General features: G+C 46.7%; 1 protein-coding gene across 3 annotated transcripts in view; it reads left to right on the plus strand.

Moving 5' to 3' along the window:
• Window positions 1-14: 14 nt before the first annotated feature.
• LOC119703155 (rho guanine nucleotide exchange factor 17-like) overlaps window positions 15-19,973 on the plus strand; it is a 45,592-nt gene continuing 25,633 nt past the window's right edge. Inside the window, exon 1 of one of the 3 annotated variants that reach the window (XM_038142532.1) lies at window positions 15-1,137. Coding sequence is in view for 1 of the 3 variants with exons in the window: in XM_038142534.1 (XP_037998462.1) it covers window positions 1,091-1,137 (47 nt within the window). In the remaining 2 variants the exon portion in view is untranslated. The remainder of the gene's footprint in view (window positions 1,138-19,973) is intronic. The other 2 variants (XM_038142534.1, XM_038142533.1) reach the window with 2 other exon arrangements.

The following is a 19,973-nucleotide window of genomic DNA, read 5'->3' on the forward strand; positions in this document are numbered from 1 at the left end:
CTATGCTATTTATTTCTCTCCACAATCAACTCTTCTCTGCAGAATTTAGTTCTTCTCTAATTAATGTCTTCAAACAGAAACAATGCCTTTACTTAGGCTGGATCACTTAACAAAATTCATGAATGTGAGCAATTCTGATCAGGGACTCTCCTTTTAACATGTCTCACCAGTCCAGAGCCTGCCTGTTCAGAACGAGATGAACACAGGCACGTGTGTAGAAGTCCGCTAACGAGACCCAGCTCAATCTAGCATTACATGATAGAGCCAATGAACTGCAGTATTTAATCCTAGAAACAATCAGCATAACTATTAATTTGCCAAGTCCTTAGTGACTGAAAGGGAAGAGGTTCAAGCTGTCATGGTTATCCCTGAAATGAATAGTAAATTAAAATAGTTGTAAATGCAGGATACAATTCGTTTCTTGCCCAGGAACAGGGATAAACGGAGGCGTTACCACTGCCTTGGCTTTATTCTCACAGCAGCTCCCCTCTTTCCAGAGAGACTGCCCGTCACGTGTAGAGCCTGTGGCGGCTGATGCAGGAGGATAGGAGAGTCACCAGAGCCGTGCTTGCTGTAGGACAAAAGAACGTGCGATCTGTGACCGGAGATAGGGACTCCCGAGGTGGCCAGTCTAAAGAACAGCTATCGGATATGGAAAATGAGGGATCCCAAGCACCGTAAGAGGAAGCTGAGGGCTAATCTAAGCCGCGCTCGGAACTGCCCGGCACTCTGGGGAAGGAGGGGCGCAAGGCTGGGGAGAAGGGCGGGCGCCGGGAGACGAGCGCCCTAAAGCCGAGGCTGCAGGGCCGTCTCCTCCCAGCCCCGCGGGGACCCCCCGTGCCCCGTCTCCTCAGCACCGCCCGCTCCCGGCCCCGCGGGAACACCCCGCTCTCCCCCCTCAGCCCCGCTGCGTCCCCTCAGGACCGCCCGCTCCGTCCCCTCAGCCTCTCGGGGCGGGGCGCTGAGGCCGGTACCTCGCCCGAGCCGCGCCCGCCGTTGCCGTGGCGACGGGCTAAGCCGGGCCTGCGAGCGGCGGGCGCCGAGGGGCCGGGCCGGAGCCGACCCGCGGCTCGGCGCTGCCGGGGCGGGCATGCACAACAAAGGCGGCGGGCGACGCGTCCCGGGCGGGCTCCGCAGGTAGGCAGGTGCGGGCGGCGGGCGGGCGGGTCCCTCTCGGCAGCCGGTCCCGCAGGACGTGTCCCCACCGCCCTTCTGTGAGGGGAGAGCGACCGGGGAGCGAGCTCCTTCGTCCTCAGCCCTGGCCCCGGCCCCGCCGCACCTTGCGGGCGCGGGGCTGCAACAAAGGCAAATGGCTGCGTAGCGGGGAGGGCTGCGGGACCGCTCATGGAGCGCTCTATGATTTATCTGTGCGCTGGCTCTCGTTCCCCGGGTCCGGCGAGGCCCCTCGGGTCCTGCCGGCAGCTCGGCGCCCAGCGCGGGGACCGGGAGCGGGGGATACACGCGCTTCCCAAGCCCTTCCACACCTGCCCCGGCTGACACCTGCTCGCTGCCGGGGTCCCGCATGTGCCCGCACCCCGCGCTCGCTCGCTCCTCGCCGGCAGCGGGGCTCCGCTGGCGCAGCACGGGCCGGGGCGCTCTGCCCGTGCGCTGCTCGGGCGAGCCCGGCCGCTGCTCTCGGCTCCTAAAACTGCACCTGCGGGGACAGAGAGCTTTGCAGTGCGCAGGATAGAGCCTTGGAGATGCCTGGGGGCTTTTTGTCCTGTGCATGGTGGGATATCGTGTGCTAGCACGGTACTAGGCTGAATCCAGTCGTTGGTAAGGGGTGGCTGGGCAGCGCCTGGCTCTTTACATCTGCGACGTCCCAGTGAGTCATTTCTTAATTAATTTCCATGTGATTTCAGCTCCAAGACGCATTCTGCCAAATTCATCATAGGTTTTGATACCTGAGGTGTTAGCAAGAGCATCTGTTTGAATCCAGAGAGGTAGAAGTTTTACTGCATTATTGAAAACCGAATTTCCCTGGAGGAAAATCTCTAAAATCTGCTCCTACCATTTACATTTATGCTGCAGCAAGGCAGCACTGGGTGCATCTACACTTTAGCCTTTCCTCATTTCCTAGTCATTAAGGCACTGAAAAGCATTGTAAACAACTCTGCTTGTTTGTTGGTATTATAGTAAGGCCTGAGGGCTTGGTTGTGGTTTCTTTCACTCATGGTTCTCAAAATGCTTCACAGACATCAATTATCACTGGGAGCACTGCTGCAAATCTGGGAAGGTTTTATTGATCTCATTTTACAGATGAAGGAGCAGATAAGAGACCTAGAAAGTTTTAAGTCAAATCCAGAACCTAAGCACAGATTCAAAATTCCCTATTTAGGATGCTGTTCCCCACCTTCCTTTAAAAAATTTTCTCCTAATGTCACTGACTGCTCCATGAGATGGTTTGGGCACTGTCAGTCACATATGCTCTGAGATTTTGAGATACTGCTCTTGCATATTGCCAAAAGTGATGCACCTTTAGTGAGAATGACGGTTTCTGAGTAAAACAAGTGTCTCTTATTTGGTTTGTGCTGAGGTAGAACCCAAGAGCTCTATTGTGAACAAGGATGTGCTAGGCAAGGCATTGTGCATCCAGACAGCAAAGCGTACACAGAGCTGATGAGCCAGATACAGAAAGCCTGGGTGTCTGCTGTGGTTTCTTGGGTAGACTCCCTCAAAAAGAGACATGGTCTCTCCTCACTAAGGCTCTTTAAAGGGTATATTGCCAAAAGCAAAATAAGTGATTCCTATTGTGGCTGCAACTGCAAAGACTCCTGATCCTAGCATGGTTTTTGAGTCTGTCCACTTACTTTCATGGCCCAGACAGGAGATGGACTGTGTTTGAGATCTGGTTCGCATCCTTAGGCATTGCTTGATCTCCTTTAAGGCCTTTAACCAGAGAAGCCCAGCTGCAGTCTCAGATTTAAGGCTTGCCTCTGTCTGTAGAGCACTGTACAGGATAACAACGGTAGCCCCAAAGCATTTATAAAGTTTTAAGCTCCTTAAGCTTCATCTGTGTAAGAAAAGCCTACTGCAGACTAGGTGATGATGCACAGCTCCCAGTAGTCACAGAGAAAAGGGAAAGGAATGCTTTTATGGATTTTCTGAGTTTGTTATCCATTGCAAGCTTGCTGAGTCTGATTTAGCCTAACAAGATCATCTGGAAATCCTGATTTCTTAATATTAAAGTTTGTAGGAGATCAAGCTGCACTTCAAATACAGGTCCTCCAACTAAACAGTTACCTCCCAACCTCAAACACCTCAGTGATGGAGGTGCAAGAAGCATTGCTGATTGATGGCAGCTAAGATACAGCATCACAGTTGGTTTCCTTCCCAGTGTTTCAGAGGACAGTTCTTTTAGAGGAGAGACAGCAAGCATAGCTCCAGGGCCTCCATGGCTGGGCATCAGCCAGTTAGTGTCGTATCAGATTAGCCCTAGGGCACATCAGCACACATTTATGTTGACACAGATGCAACATGACTGGTCCATAGTATTGATGGAATTATTGTGTTTGCAGCCCTATAACATGACTAATTGAAAGGGAGGTTCTGATTACAAAACCATGGACTTTGGAGGTAATTTCTTCTGCAGCTTTTGAATGGGCCAGTTTGGAACTAAGAAATGAACTACTAGAGGACATAACCCAGTTTTTATTTTCCATTGATGCAGTTACCCTTTTGGCAAGCTCTTGGGGAAAAAAAAATCCTCTATCATAAAAGAAACAGTAACAGCTTTTTTCCATCTTGCCAAGATCCTGTTGCAGTATAACCTGTGCTGCTGTAGCTGCTTCTTGGCCTACAACAAAAACTCTAACCTGCCTGTGCCCTGCAGGAGTGTAGCCCTTGGAACCAGCCTGGAGATTTCCTCAGCTGCCACTGCAGTGAGCACATTCGCCTTGCCCAGAGCAGCTTGGCAGCAGCAGTCGTGGGTGTTAGTGAGATGAGGAGGCATCACATGCAGCACTCCATAGCCAGGATTGGAAAGCTGTCCACAGCTTGATGACTTTTCCGCTCCCATGTCACCTGCCGACTTCAAAGGATGTACCCATTTATCTCTGGGAATAAACTGGGCACCTCTGCCAAACATCTCCACAAGTTTTGCAGTCCCTGCTTCATAATTAGCCCAGTCTCAGCTTCCATCTGCTTTTCAGTTTGCAGTGGCCCTCACAGCTGGTTGCTGGCAGCCATTATCACCTTCCAGCACAGGAACAGCTTTAGCTCTGAGTCTTGGGAGGATGGGCAGGGCTGGCAAGATCAGTGAGATAAGGAAAAATAACAGAGAGAGGTAGAAAACAGGTTCATGGGCACAGAGAGGGAAGGTGGACTGAGAATGTATATGACAATGAGGGCAAAATGAGGTGACAGGCGGGAGGCACTGCAAATCTTGAGTCTTTGTGGGAGTCACAGACAAGGTGGGATGTGGAGAGAGTCGGCTTGTAGGAACAGGGTGAGAGATCTCTGCTGCCAGAGACAGATTGCATTACAGCTGCCAGCCCACTGCCCAGGCTTCAGAATGTTCAGCCAGCCCGAGCCACTGCACAGGGCTGTGCAGCATTTGTTATTTTCCAGCCAAGCTCCTGTAAGTTACAGCAACAAAGGTAGAGTATCTCCGGGAACTGTGCAGGGGTCAGTAACCTTGTCCACAGCGCCGTCCCTGCTAGGGAAGGGCCCTGGGAAAACCGGTAGCACCACAGCAGGCACCAGCATCTGTTACATGAGGAGGAGTGATTTGCTGCTCAAGGACAGAAAGGACAGTGGAAAGTCTGTGATTTCAGGAATTAGTTATGAAAAGCTGGGATCCTCGGGCTGAGGTAATAAGAATAGCTGGAGAATTAGGCAATTCCCATATTCATGAGCTGACTGCAGTCCCTTTGCCAAGGCTGTATTAAATACACCAAGGGGCAGGGGAGTTTTCTGACTTTGCTAACAGCTGCTTCAAGGTGAAGCACAAGGGGAAAAAAATCTCCACTGTCTGCTGATATTCATTTTGCCATGTAACATCTCAGGGCCCTTTGCAGACCTTTTGGAACCTGTGTTTATTTTCACATTCTAGAAATAACTTGCTTGGGAATTCAGTGGTACCCGTCCTAAGGATTTCTCTCCAGAAAGGGACTAAAGGTTCTAAAGCTTTTGAAAGAAACCCTGTCCTAGATGGGAAGTCAAGGAGCAGCAGTAAATTTTTTCTTACAAAAAAAACCCCCGTAGCTTTGTGGTTTTAGCAAGAGAGAGTGTCTACGCCCTTGCCTTTTCTGCTGTTGAAATGCTTAAAGATAAGTGTAAGCAAAAATCCATTTTTCCTTTGGGATATGAAGCTTCAGCAGATGGTGGTGGGAGTTTGCAGGCTTGGTTCTTTGTCAGTGCTTGCAGAAGCAGCCTGACACTGCACTAGCTGTGGATGCAATGCTAGAGCTGCTCCAGTCAGACACTGTGTAGCCCATCTTGTGGCTTCCCTGGCGTCTGGTAGCAGTGCTGGCAGTCTCCTGTCAAAAGTAATTTGTTTACCACACAGCAATCCTACTGTTTCTGTAGGCATGTTTAGGAAGCCAGTTAGCAACTGAAAGATGACAGTGGCTTTGACCACAATCAAGTGATTCACAAGACTCAGAGTACACACAGCTGAACTTTTCATGCAAGGTTCTTCCCTGAGGAAAAAGGGAATTAAAGACCCTCAGCACTGAGCAGAGACAGCTCCATTCAGACCTAGCACAGAAGTGGTATGCATTAATTTCTAGTGTCACAGCTTGTTGGAGCTGTTGTGTCAGATTTATTTGCTGGCCCTCTAGCTTGTCGAAAGGACAACTTCCCTACCATTCTCTCTACTCAAGTCCTTGCTTATCTTAAGGATCTTTATATCTCAAGCATCTTTCTCAATAAACACACCTTGCAGAGAGATCTAGAGACAGAGCAGGGGGTCAGAGTTTGGCTGGAGCGGAATTAGCACTAGCCATGGCTGGTACTGGATTGAAGCTGAGCCCCCTTGACCAACAGGGTGTCAGTGCCTGGAGATAGCAATCAGCTCTGTGCTGAAATACTGCTGGTTTTTGTGGTGGTGTGGTTGATCCTTCCAGCCTGCTTCTGGGAGTAGATAGAAGCAACCCCTTCCAAGAGGAGACCTGTCTTGAAAGAGCCTTTCCAAGAAAGTGCCTTGTAGGAACCTGGGAGGTAACTGCTTGTCATAAAGGGTCAATAGAGTTTCACTGCTAATCTGTGCTGTGGTAGTTTAACCTGAAAAAAGCCCCTCAGGCCTGAACTGAGACCTCTCAGTTACAAGCAGATGAGAGCACTCCCTCAGGAGCCCTGGTTTGCGGTGCTTAACTGTTTTGCACTGATGTGCCCCTTTTTTTACCACAGCTGTTGCAGCAGCTCTGTTCTCTGTGGACAGTCAGGGCTCAGGTTTCCACAACACAAGATAACCTGTCAGTAAGCCCCAGTGTGGCACTTCTCCTCCTACTTAAGGGAGAAACAGCTTTGGAAATTGGTGCTTTATGATTGCAGAAGCCATACGTGCAGTGGGGAGACCTCGCAACACAGTGCTTCAGCTTCCTTAAAAGCTCGGTATCACTGAAAACAAGCATCAGCCAAAGTCACAGGAGAGAAAAAGAAAATCTGTTTTTGAAAGAGGAATGGATAGGCCATGGACTCCTTTGTATTGATAAGCAGCCTCTGAGCTGATCAGCTTTTTAAGATTAAGGTGCATAGCTGCCACTGGGGTTTCGGAGCACCTCCCAACAGGAAGACTCATTCCTGGCTCTGAGAACCAGGTCTGCTAACTCAACAGCCAGTCCTGTCTCTCAGTGAGGATCTTCTGCCCTTTATTCTGGGTTCTGTTCTTACCTGGGTACCACAGAGCCATGTTCCCAAGGGAGACAGTCATTGCTTGTCTACCCAGTGCTCTGATAATTCTGGTCATATGCAGACAGTGGAACAATTACTCTGCAACACTTTTTATTCTGGCTCTCAGCACACTCCTCAGGCTATTCTTCATTACAGCAGTAGCATGAAGTAAATCCATAAAACAGAGCTAACCTGGCCTGAAGCAGCTGCAGGCACTAGCATAGCCCACAACCCCATCAGCAACCCTCTTTATGCTTACAACAGTGCAGCATACATTAGTGCATACCTTAGATTTTTTTCATTTAGGATGGCTTTTGACCTCCATAGGAAGAAGATCCCTCTTCTCCCTGGCCTGTACAGAGGGATGAGACTCAGAAACTTTATTTCTTCTTTGCCTAAAAGCCATTCTTCTACCTATATCTCACCTCCTATAAAGATCATCAGAGCACAGTCCCTTTTGAGTGAAGTAATATTCAGATCAAAACTCCAGTTGTACCTCAAGCTAACACTACCTTAAAGAGCAATCCCTTTGAAGAATATAGAAATATCATACAAATCAGTTCAAAGTTGTTATAATAGGAAAAGCAGATGAGATTTATATATCTGGAGAGAAGGTCTGCTATTTTCAGATGTAAATTAGAAAAATTAGGGAGGTTGGCCACTAGATAGGTGCTTATTAAGGGGCAGATTTCTGTTTGCTTTCCCTGCTGGATTGTTTTGAAAGATGCGAGCACCTGTTTTTGGTGAAATGTTGAAGCACATTCTGTGATAATATGGCTGTGACTTTTAAGATGCTGAAGGGTTTTAAGAATGAGGCTTTTGTGTTGTTCATTGGTGAATTTGAACATGGTTACAGATGTGGATATGTGCTAATAAAGTGGTTGAACTTCTGAAAGGCATACTGAGGTAAGGCCAGGTCAAGTGAGACCTCCACTTTTCCAGACAGTGAACAAGATCATGGTTTATCTGGAAATACAACTCTTAGTCCATGGTTCCACCTCCAGGACCACAGTACACCAATTTGTTAAACACCATTAATAATCCACTTTGGATTATCTCTGTAGATTACCATAATTATTATATGGTAAACATGTCCATGTGGAAGAGCCCTCTGCAACACTATACGTGTGCAGACTGGTGTTTGCCACATGTGGTATTTAGCAGCTGCATCATCCTGCTGACATTGGCATAGCTTCCATAGGTGGAAGCCATGCACAGGGTGGGGTGACAGGAGGTAAGAGGTCCATAAAGGTGAAAGCTGGACAAGCACGCTGAGATGAAATCTTTTGCTACAGACCATCTATAGGACTTCCCCAGACTGATTTGTTCCATCCAGTGCCTTTCTCTTTTAATGTCAGTTTCGAGCCCCTAACCCCCGTGAACCAAACTTTGCATGTGCAGCCCCATACCACTGGCTGTCACCATGAGTTGCCTCTGGGTGCCAGTGTGGCAGCTGCCCCACTGCTCCACACTGCGGTGCTGGGTAGTTGGACACGATGCTGTGTGATGATGAGGAATGTGCTTCCTGTGCTTCACACATCTGCTTCCACTCAACGGGAATCAGGTGCTCGACTGAGTGACAACAGTGCCTTGGCTGTGGGGCAGTAGGGCCTCACACAGAGTCAAGGTATCAAAGTTTGGGCAGTGAATGTGGCTTCAGGTTGAATTCCTGCCTTATAGCACAGCTCCAGCTCATAATTAACACAGGACTGGAGCAGAGCTGTAATGGGAGTGCAGGTGGATGTGGCTTTGGTGCAGGTGGTCGTCCTCCCTCAGCTTCTTCATCAGGGATGTGTGTGGTTCAGAAGATAAGGAATTTTTAGGAGAGCACAGAAAGATGGGTTGAGAGTCTTATCAGGCAGCAGAATAGCAGAAGGTGCTCTGTGGCAGGAAAAGGCATTTCTCTTTAGCACCTAAGAAAGCCTGTAGCGTGGGTGGCTGTGCTTAGGAGTGGGGAGGAGAGAGGAGTGCAAAGGCAGCCGGATAACACATGGGAGCAGGGAACAGGCAGGATGAGGTAACAGCCAGAGTTGATGAATGAAAGTTGTGTATTGGCTTGGGAAGTCCTTGAATGGGAGCTCCACATACAAATGCCTGGAGCTTTTGAAAGTCAGCACATCAAGCACCAAAGCAGCAGGTGTGCAGCATGACTCCACATGAGGAAGAGCAAGCAGCAGAACGCCTGGCTTCTAAAGAGGTTCGGCTCTTACTCTACCCTATCCACTCTGCCCATTTTGCCATTCCTGCTGCTGTTGGAAATACATAGCATCTGGAAAAAGCAATGCCCTTGTACAGTGCCTGTGGTTTCAGGAGAGTTCCTGCAGCGTTGAATTCGCCCCACAGATTTTAATTACTCTCCACTGTGGTAGTAATGAGAGCCAGTGGAATTGTACTGATTTTATTTCCTTTTAATTTGTTATGATGCTCTGGATGCAGATTAACTTTCCCAGCTCGATACATATTATTGATTCATGCTGCCTCATGTTGCAGTAAATAGCTTGAAGAGGGGTGGGCTGATTTCACTGTAGCTTCTCCTGGTAGCTCTGTACCCCATGCAGTGTCCTCCTCGCACTGGCAGCAAAAATCAAGTATCCTTGCTTGCTTCCAAGCAGGTTGTTTACGTCCATGCAAATGAGGGTAGACATTAGCCTGTGGTACTGCTTCTCTGTATGCAATAGTCTGGGTCTCCCAGCTGCCTTTCTGTTTGATGGACTGACTGCGAGGACAGACGAGTGGACATTTGGTGCAGGTGAGCCTACTCCTAGGCCCAGCACCCAGGGATGGTCCTCACTGACGGGAACTGTCCTGCAAGGACAGAAGAGCTGCAATCAGAGGTGTCTTCCAGCTCCTTCCAGTGCTCCTTCAAGCACACAAATGTCCAGGAAGCCTTTGGCAGTGGCCAGCCTCCTGTCCCCATGCCCACGTCCCTGCTGAGCATGTCTGATGACCACAAGGTAGTTGTGGGGCATGGGGCAGCAGGAAGATGCTTATCCTCATAGCCTTCCTCCCAGTGAGGGAACCTGATAGCAAAGCTGCTTGTGTGGGACTACACCCTACTGAGGGATCCTCCTCCATTTTATTTGGAAAAAGACCCAGCACTCCTTAATGCAGAATATTTAATGTCTTTTTTCCTCTACTCTTACATCACTGAATTTATAATGGAAATGAGAAATTGAGCCTGTGTTCTCTTAATACAAAACCCTAAAAGAGGTTGTGATCAGGAGGCTGAGACAGTGTCTTGCTGCTTGTAACAGGGATGACTACAAGATGATCTGCAGTCTCATTAGCAGGAATTTGCTCCACAAGTTCAGTGACACCCCTGGCTCAGTGGAGCCAGGCTGGGCGTGCCAGTGCACTGGTGCAAGTGCATGACCAGCATCAGCCAGGAACCACCTGCTATCTCTGCACCACACAACCTGCTGCTCCCAGCTGCTGGTGGTTTTCTGGGCCTGGCTGTAGACCTCATGCTCCACCTAATTGAGTCAGCTCACAGGGCAGTGCAGTGCTTGGAGGCAGTAAGGGTGTCTTCTGTCCCCTGTGGTTTTCCTATCCTACATCATCTTGGATGGGAGAGATTCAAAGAAGAAAGACAGAAGTTGGACTCAGCAGTCCTGCATCCCTCCACATGCCAGCCCATTGGCACAGACTGCAGCAGGAATCCTGGTGTTCCAAGGCTCACCTTAAAAAGCTTCCTTTTCCTCAGCCATGCTCAAACCATTACTTTGTGGTATCCTAACTCTGTGTGTCCTTAGAGCAGGAGACCTCTGTGCCCCTCAGCGAGTCCAGAGGGACACTGACTGTGTTGCCTGAGTGTCACATCGCCGATCACAGGCCATTGGGTGTCCAAATGCATTCATAACACTGCCAATGAGTAGCCCAACAGGTCAGTGATTATTGTCTGGTTGCTGATGATGGTTATCAGTGCCTTGGAGCAGAAACTGAACCTAGGCCAGAGTAGCTTTGCCTGAAATTAAAGTCTGAGCAGTCCCTTCAGATGTGAAATGTTACTTGCTTCTCTTGCAAAATAATCCACCAGTTCTGTGGACAGCTCTAGTGCACAGGAACATGTTCACTGACCCTGCAGCCCTGGGCAAGATATAACAGTGAAGAGGTAAATATCAGTTGGTTGTGTCACACAGCTGACTTCAGGACTTAGAAGCCTATACCCAGTTAAAGCAGCCAGGCAATTAACATCAAAAAGTTGAGTCTGGTCTTAACCTACTACATGACAACATGAAAGGAAGCCTCAGATTTATCTCAGTGGGTTTACCCTTGCACCCTTTATCTCCATCTTGCAGAAGATGCATTTCCAAACTTCTCTGTGGGTACTTTGTCCATAAAAGCATGGTGGCAGCAATCTTCTGTTTTCCTTGATCTCCAAAAGTACCCTGTGCACCTACCTGCCCACACCCTGCATATGTGGGCCCCTGAGCAGTGAGGAACATCTCTCACCAGCTTCATGGAAGATACTGGGCAAAATATTTGGAAAATGCTTTCTAGAAGATAAGAAAATAGCATTAAGCAGAAAAACTGAGGTGAATTGGGCCACAGTGAAAAGCCAGATACAGAGGATTAGATCCCAAATCTCATCATCCTAGGGAGTTTGGAGCAGAATCCTGCAGACCCTCAGCCATGGACACCCGTCATGCATTAGCCCAGCAGTGTCCCTATGTCCTTGTACCTGGCAGCACTTCCCCAGGATACTTGGCATTCATTTAGGAGGAGTAAAAGCTTTGGGGCCTAGTGATTCACCAGAGAAGGTGCTTATGCTGCCTTAGGCAGAGCAGTACAAATACAGGTTTTTGGCTTAGTTCCACCATATCCTTAGAGAAAATAGAAAAGCATTTAACATTTCTTTCTCTTTTTGCTGTATAGACAAAGCCAGGTTTCACACTTAGCTGGGCCATCAGTGGCACTGAGTGTGTACCTTCAGCGCACCACCACCAAGGACAGAACTGGGAGAAAGGCCCTTTTACTCCGGCACTTGTACCCCAGGGAAACAAATGTGTCTCTTCAGGCAATTTACAAACTCTTTTGTTGAACCCAGCTACTCCAGTGTCCCCAAATTTCTAGCCAACTCAATTTCATCTATTTTATATCTCTTAGGTAAAAAAAAAAAACAAAAAACAAAAAAAACCCAAAAAAAAAAAACAAACAAGCTTTAAGAAAAACATCTATGTTTTCCTACTTCTGATTTATACCATTTGCCTTCCTTTCTGCCCGGAACAAGAATTAGGTTGCTTTGTGCCCTTCTCTTAACTTTTTTTCACTGTTTAAGCTGGGAAATGAACTCTATCCCAGCTAAATCCAGGTGTATGTTCGAAAAGGCTTCAGCTTCCACCCTTCCCCAAAAGGGTTTGCATTGAAATGCACTTTTAATATCTTCCTGAAAAAAAATGGGATTGTGTTGGAACTGGTAAAACTTTTGCTTCCCTACTTCTCTTGCAGTCCCTGTCTCACAGAATCACTTGAAAGGAAATGGCGTTTCCTCCAGGATTTGTGATTTTGTGGTTTTTGTTGTAGGTTTGGGTTTTTTTAATAATAAAGTCCTTTGCTCTCACCCCCCAGTGGGAATTCCCTGAAGTACTCTCACCCAAGTGTACCTCAGGGATGATGCCTTACTTAGAGAAAATGCTATAAATACCAGCTGGTCTCCTGCAGGAATAAAGCAAAGGAAGCCACATAGCACCTGCTGTTGTCTGGTGGGTCAGAGGGGCACTGTGCCTCCTAAACCAGCTCCCAAGGCAATTGTGCCTAGTCAGGTGCTCTTTCCAGAAGAGAACAGATGACTCTTAAAAAAAAAAAAAGGCAAGAAAGAAGGAAAATAAGAAGAAAACAATGTTGAAAGATCAAAAGCAGCTGCAAAGACAGAACTGCACACCGAGTTGTGCTGGTGGTGGGTAAAGACAGGCATGTGTGGGTCATGGACTGTTCTTCTGGAACCATAGTCCTGTCCTTGCCACTTCGGAGGGGAAGGCAAGTGTCCCTCAGGGCACATGCCCCTGGGCCATGCCAGCTTGTGCTCAGACAGTGGCTTGGAGCTCTTACACCTGAGCACAGGTCTCAGAATTAAGTTAATTTCAAGTAATTACACTTCAGTTTTAGGAAACCTTACCTGACTTTCCTTGGTTCTCAGAGACTGCCAGGAGAGTTCTTGCAGATGCTGGAAGGTAGTTTTATTTTGGCCTCTTACAGGTAATGGAGCTGAAACCCAGGAATTGGAGTGTCTTGTCTCAGGAGATCGGGGAGGAGACATCAGTCTCATATGTTACCAAGTTACAGTTTGTTCACAGCATCTCCCACTCTGCAGCTGTGAGAGTTACAGTATTTGCTTCATTCGCACTCCTCAGGGTGAGGAGTCGCAACTTCAGTTTGTGGCTTCTCCAAAGGATCTTAACCTATGTCCACAAAAAGCTCAGGAGTGTGAATCAGTGTTGTGTGACCTCCTGTAGAAAGACTATTAACAGACAGCAGGAGGAGAAAGTGCTGCCTGCATTTCAAGGCAAGGGCGAGTTGGCTTTAATTTTTAAAACACTTTCACAAGTGATTGATGCAGCAGTATTTTTGGAGAGGAGAGGAAACTGACAATCTTCTGGTGCTATGTCAAATGTCTCATGATGCCAGTGGTACATCAGAGTACCTTTACCAACATACTTCAGACCCTGGCTAAAATCATCTGCTCTGGCTGAAGCAGGAATAGTATCTGGAAGTAAAATCTGGCTTGAGGAAATCAACAAGGCGTCACAATCTCTGTATTCATTAGGATCTTAAGTCAAAGGCTGTCTTGTGTTCAGCTCTCTTAATGATCTAGAGGTGCTGTACCATCAGCACCTCACAAATTCCCCCACCTAGGTGCCTGGTGGGGGACAAAGGAAGGCAAAGCAAACCAGAGCTGGAGCTGAGAATGGTACTGGCTGTGAGGCCAGTTTCCATCATCACCAGCTGGAAAGAGAGAAAGTGATGGACTTTAGGGAAGGTCTATAACTGTGGATAGTGGAGACCCCATACCAGCAGCTGGGAAGCAGGAATATGTCCATTACATCAATTGTTTTTTCCTCTTTGTTTATTAACTACAATTCCTCTGACCTCTGCAGGAGGACGTACAGGAAGAGGGGTATCAGCCGTCTTATGACAGTGCCTTATTTTGCTGCTGCTTTACATGTTTATCAAAGCTTTTACCATTGACATCAGTGGGGTTAAAAAGAGCTCTTGGTTTGTCAAGTGGGACCAGATTAAGTTAGCAGGATTCTGTTCCAGGGCTTCTGACATGCTTCCAAAACCCAGTCCAGCCACTGCCCAGGCTGTGGGTAATTTGATTCTGCTGGTGCTGACAAAAGCCCTGAGCAGCAGCAGAGATTGCTCCTCAAGATCTGTGCACTCAAATAGTAGTGCCTACTTCTTAGTGTACCAGGCTGATTTATTTTCAAGCATAATGATCACAAAAGCAAGCCAACACCCTCAGACATCCCTAGCTTGTGGTGAATATTGAAAACTAAACCTGATTCCAGTAAGAATTGTGAAAAATTGAGCTATTATATTCTGCAGAAGTTGATGGCTGAGGCAGAGTGTTTCATGCCCTGGCAAATATCAGTGACATTAGCAGGCTGGTTTCTATTTGAGAGTCGTGGGTGATTTTCGCAGCTGGATGACCTCAGCACCAGGAGCCAGGGCCTCTCACTTCACATGGAGCAAGCCCTTCAATCTTTAACTAGCCAATCTTTGACTTCATCTTATTTAAAGATTTTAGGCACTATGCAGTGCTACAGAGGATCTTGCTGAGCTCCTATTACCTCAGCAGCAGCTGATATGTAATGAATTATTCAAGACTAGCCAGTTCCTTCATCAATTTTAATAAATCAAGTTTTCCACTGTGTCCTCTGCAGTGCTGCCAGCTGGGATATGATGAGGTAAGCCCATTATTTCTTGAGGCCTTTTTCATTTGGTCCAGGTTTACATACCTGAGGGCCTTGATAATAAACCAAGGGATTAGCAGCAGACAGTGCTAACTTGGGGTATATCTACAGGAAGCAGAAGAGACAACAGAACTCCCCCATCTCTCAGGAGATCACAAAGCTCTGTCTTTGCACAGGGAAGGTGGCTTTGCATCTACAGAAACAGACTCAGCTGCTAACATGCTGACCCCCAGAGCAGAGTGTCGCCCTTCAGGCAGATGGCCTGGACACCACAGCAGCTGAGAGGCACTTCCCATCTTTCACACGGACTCATTCTCATGGCATTGTTCCTACATCTCTAACATTTCTCCCGGGCAGGCACACTGTGATGTTTATGAACCAGTCCCATTTAGGAAGCGCCTCTGTGGGTCAGCCATCAATGTAACACATGCACACATTGCCCCACACAACTATTAATGTGAACACAAGCAGCACCTCTCCTACACTGCAGACATCCCATCCAGGCTTCTGATAAACTTCTTCACAGAGCAATAGTTCCCACTGCCAACACTGAGCTGAGCTGGTGGCTGCTGTAGTGTCTTTCCCTGAGCTTCTGCTCAAACTCAGCAACAGAAAATGCTTCCTGACACTGAAGTGCTTGTAGCACTTTCTGTACATCTCTTGAATAGACAGGACCACACTTCTCTCTGCTCGTTATCAACCTCAGTATTGCTCATTCTGTTTTTTACTTCTCTCCTGGCCACATAGGAACCAATTTCATAATGGAGTCAAAGGCAAAAAAGTGCTCTTCGTCCCCTGTAGAATTTATTTTTATTACATTGTGCTGCACTGCATAAAGAGGTGAGAAAGGAAGAAATAGGTCTTTTTCTTCTCTGTAAACTGCAGGTCACCCAGGGTAGAGTATTTCTCCAGCCCAGGTCTTGTAGAGGATTTAGCACTTATGGTCCTTGTCTCTCCTGTACACCAGACATGCAGGTTTTACTGGAGAGGAGCAGAGCATTCCTTCCAAACCCATTTCTACTGTAGCTGCATCCAGCTCTGTATGTTCTCTGTATTCAGAGAACTTACATTGTCATGAGGACACAATCAGATGGGTGCACTTTACAGCACATGTAAGGAAGGCAGAAATTTCCATAGGTGCTTTTATTATCATATATTTTAGGAGAGGGAAGATGAACTGCTGAAGAGGAGAGAGGCTGGACACAAGCAATGCTAAGAATGAATTGTTTACAGTCCTGGTGATAAATTCAGTGCTTGTATTGGTCCATGAGTATCTAACCTGCAGCATCTCTGTGGTGTATCCTCTCATGAATGTGCTTCTGGTGAGGCATTCAAGCAAAGCAGTTTATCCACAGAGCTGGCACCAAAGCTCTGTTTGATTGATAGATGAAAGACAGACCTTGCTAAAGGAAGGTCACAGTTATGAGAGATTTATTGATTCGCTCTTTGGGGATGGACCATAAAAGAATAGCACCTAATTGTGAGAAGTATGTGGGTGGCTGCTCACAGTGTATTAAATAGCAATAGCCATATATCTGTGTTTCAAGAAGTGGGAAGGATGTTTGCAGATCCTGCAACCATTGCACCTGCTGGCTCTTCAAGTCTGCCTCACACAGACATAGGGCTGTTTCCCATGCCTAAGCCATTACCCCTCATCACCACACCCCTGACTTCATTTATGGAGTTACACCATGGTGTTTTTTGGACCCAAAGTATTTCAGCTCCTTTATATCATCATTTTGTGCAATTCTTAGCTTGTAATTTTTATTTGCTACTTTCTGCTTTCCCAGTGTTTACATGCATAACATGCTTGTTTTCACTTTCCCAATAAACAAGAATCCTATTTTTTCCAAACCAATATATTTACTTTCCTCAGGCACAGGATTGTGCCTATTTGAACATTTAGGGGGGAAGAAAGTTCCCAATTATCATTTGTATTTTCTACTCAAATTTCCCTTCATTACCTGGCTCAGTTGTTTTCAGCTCTCTGAAGCTGACATTTTAGAGTTGTAATGAGGGGTAATTGGTTTGCACAGGGCTCTGTTTGCACACAGCAAATGTAACTGTGCAGTGATCATTGGTAACTAAGCAACCAGTTATGTTTTATTTCTGTGATCAATTCCTTGCTATCTGTCAAGATTATGTCTAACACAGCATGTGTCCACAAGGGATACAACAATTTGTGGAGTTAAGAACCCATCATCTAAAAGACTAAGAGCAACAGCAGCACAAGGCCCCTGACTCACTGCTCTGACTGCAGTCTCTTAGAGACACAGAACCTTTTTCTTTCAGTGCATGGGAAAGTTTAATGGTCTTAGAGTCTTGATGGTTTAAGTAGAAGAAGTTCATTGGCTGCCACATTTTATTCCTGCGATTCAGGCAGTGACAGCCAACCTATATTTACCTTTATCTGTTACAGCAAGTTGTTAACATTCAGAGGCTCTCTCAGAAGTAAAGCCAAGCAGGTCAGAACAAGCACACACAGCATAAGCCAAGTAAGGGCAGGGCAAGGGCTTAAATGCAGCTCCCAGCTCCACTGGGTGGCAGGAGCAAGGGTGAAGGTCCCAGATGAGACTGGTCAAAGTAATTAGTGGCAGCTGTACAACACTCCTCAGTCTAAGCTTGGATCTGCCCTGCTACCCAAATTCTGTTCCAGAGGGATCACTAGGAGACATTTCATAGAAAAGAAATCCATTTTAGCTTCATGCAAAAAAGAAAACATGGTCCATCTGGAGCAGTTTGTAACAACTCTTCCACCTCTGTCTATCTACAGCAAATGTTGTATGGTGCTTAGAAAGAAATCTTTAGAAGCTCCATCTCCAGACTCAATTTGCAACTTATCCTTGTTGCTGCTTGCTGAAAGGAGCCATATGGATTTTGTACTGAACATTGCATAAATGCTAGTATGCAAGTATATTTAGAGATGACATATGGGCAGTAGTAAATGGAAATGAGTGAGGTTTTTGGTTCAGATTACACCAGTAAGTTCAGTGAAGCGGATGCGTCAGTACGTTAGTCAGGAAGCTTCATTATCTGGAGTCCCAGGTTCAGATCTTGATTGGGGTTTTTTCTGCACCTGCTTGTGCTGGCTGACTTTGTCAACAGTATTAATGTTTGCCAGCAGATGTAGAAAACTTGAAGACTTCAGCCATTGTAAGAAAAATCCCACAACATACAGCCTGATCTGGGTTATACTGTAGACCCATCAGAGACAGCAACCTTTATTCTTTGGGGTCCTGTAGGTACAAAGGTACATGTCAGAGTTATTTGCATCAATTTAGAAAAGTTATGTTGTGGTCTAGTAGCTGACAGAACAGCCTGCTATAGCTAGTAGATATAGGAGATTCTTTTACTTTTGTTTGAATCCTTGCAGAAAACCAGAAAGTCCTGGGTGTGTGGGAGTTCGTGGGCTTCAGTGTCCTCGGTCAGGGAGGGTGGCACGATACTGGCACAGTGTGTCACAGCTCCTTTTGTGCCTGCCCCAGTCAGGGACAGGAACTTCCCCTGTGGTCAGGCAACAGGTATTTGAGCTGGATCTGAAAGTTCTGAACTGAGACCCATCTGGCATCAGATGAGCTGGTATCTGCATGGTAACTGGCTGTGTTAAACCATCGCCTACTTTACTCTTTTTTATTTTTCAGTGTTTGGGGAATTAACTCATAGAGCCTCAAGCAAAAAAAAAAATTCCAAGTTGAGCAGAGATGGAAATTTTCATGAAGCTGTAGATAAGGCATCCCCTTTGATGATAATACCACAATTTTATCTGCTCTGATTAAAAGGTTAATTAGATTTAGACCTCTTATGCACAAAGAAAAAATGACAGCATCCTGACAGATTTTAGCAACTTGCTCAGAGGTTGTCTTACAGCTAATCCACTCTGGTCACTACAGTCCCCTCTTCTGTCACAGCCTGGTGCCTCTTTTCTACAGCCTCACCTGCACATTAAACAGCAGCCACAAAGCATTTTGCCACTGGTCCTGCCAGCTGATGTGTCCTTTTTAAAGCCTACTCATTGCACCGTGTGCATTTCTCTTTGCACAGGGAAGTAGTTAGCTTTGAATGTCACCCAGTCCTATGGAGGCAAGTGGGAAGATGGATTATGTTGGCAGCAATCCATCCATCTGTTCATCTGCCAACCCTAATGTTTACCTTTTCAAGCTCCCAGTTGTCTTAAATAATGCTGACCTACAGGGTCTGGGGTGGGAAATGTCACACAGCTCATTTAGTCTTCCATTTCTTAAGTGGTAATTAAACTTTCTGAGGTGTTATAGATACATGCAGGAATTGTTGATGGACAGTACTTATGAGGTTGAGATTAAATTCTTTTCTGAGATGCTGTGTTGCATGAAACTCTTACCACAATGTTGGCTGCAGCATCTCCACTGTATCTCTCAGAGCACTCCTTAAAAAAGGTGTTTACAAGGGATTCCTGCCTGTTTCCCACGAGGGTTTAGATGCCTGTATGGACAGTGTTTCCTCTCTTTTGATTGGTATTGTGAAGTTGTATCAATAGTGTGGTTTTGCCTCCTTGCTATGCAGCTTTGGATAGGTGTGTGTACTTTGTGACAACCGCAAAGGCTGCAAACACTGGGTGCTGTGTTATTAAAAAACCCCTGGCTGGTTGCCTGCATCCCTGCCTTGATGCTCTTGGTTTAGCTTTTAGCACTACTTTGGTAAAATAAATGTGTAGGCAAGAACTCTCATCAGCTACTATGATCTGTGTCTGATTTTTTCCCAGTTGTGAAAAAAATAAAGGTTAACAAGGAATGTGGTGACCTTCATTAGGCTCTTGGAATATTTTGCAAAATGGCGTGGAAGTAATGATACCTAGCTCAGGCTGTGAGAACCCAGAGCTGGTTGGATGCTGCCAGCTTCAGACCCTGCAGCAAGTTACTGGCATAAGAAGTGACATGGAGTGTCTTGTGATTCTGGTTCCAGGGTGGGTCTTCATCACACTTGATGTCATGCGGTCTGTATCATGTAGCAAATACTTAAGACCAGCAGCATGTGGAGAAGGAATCTGATTCACTATCCTTCTTCCTCACTCTCTTAGGAGGAGCTGCAAAATTGCTGCATTTATTCTTTTCTTCGCCATGTTACATTTGCAGTTGCATACCTGCACTGTGTGCAGATGCAGCTTGCACAGAGTGTCTAGTACATCTGAGCAAATAAAAACATTTTCTTACAGCTGGCTTTAAACAAGGGGCATGTCCTGCCTCCTCTTCC

The sequence above is a fragment of the Motacilla alba genome, chromosome 7 (assembly GCF_015832195.1).
Source record: "Motacilla alba alba isolate MOTALB_02 chromosome 7, Motacilla_alba_V1.0_pri, whole genome shotgun sequence".
Lineage (NCBI taxonomy): Eukaryota > Metazoa > Chordata > Aves > Passeriformes > Motacillidae > Motacilla > Motacilla alba.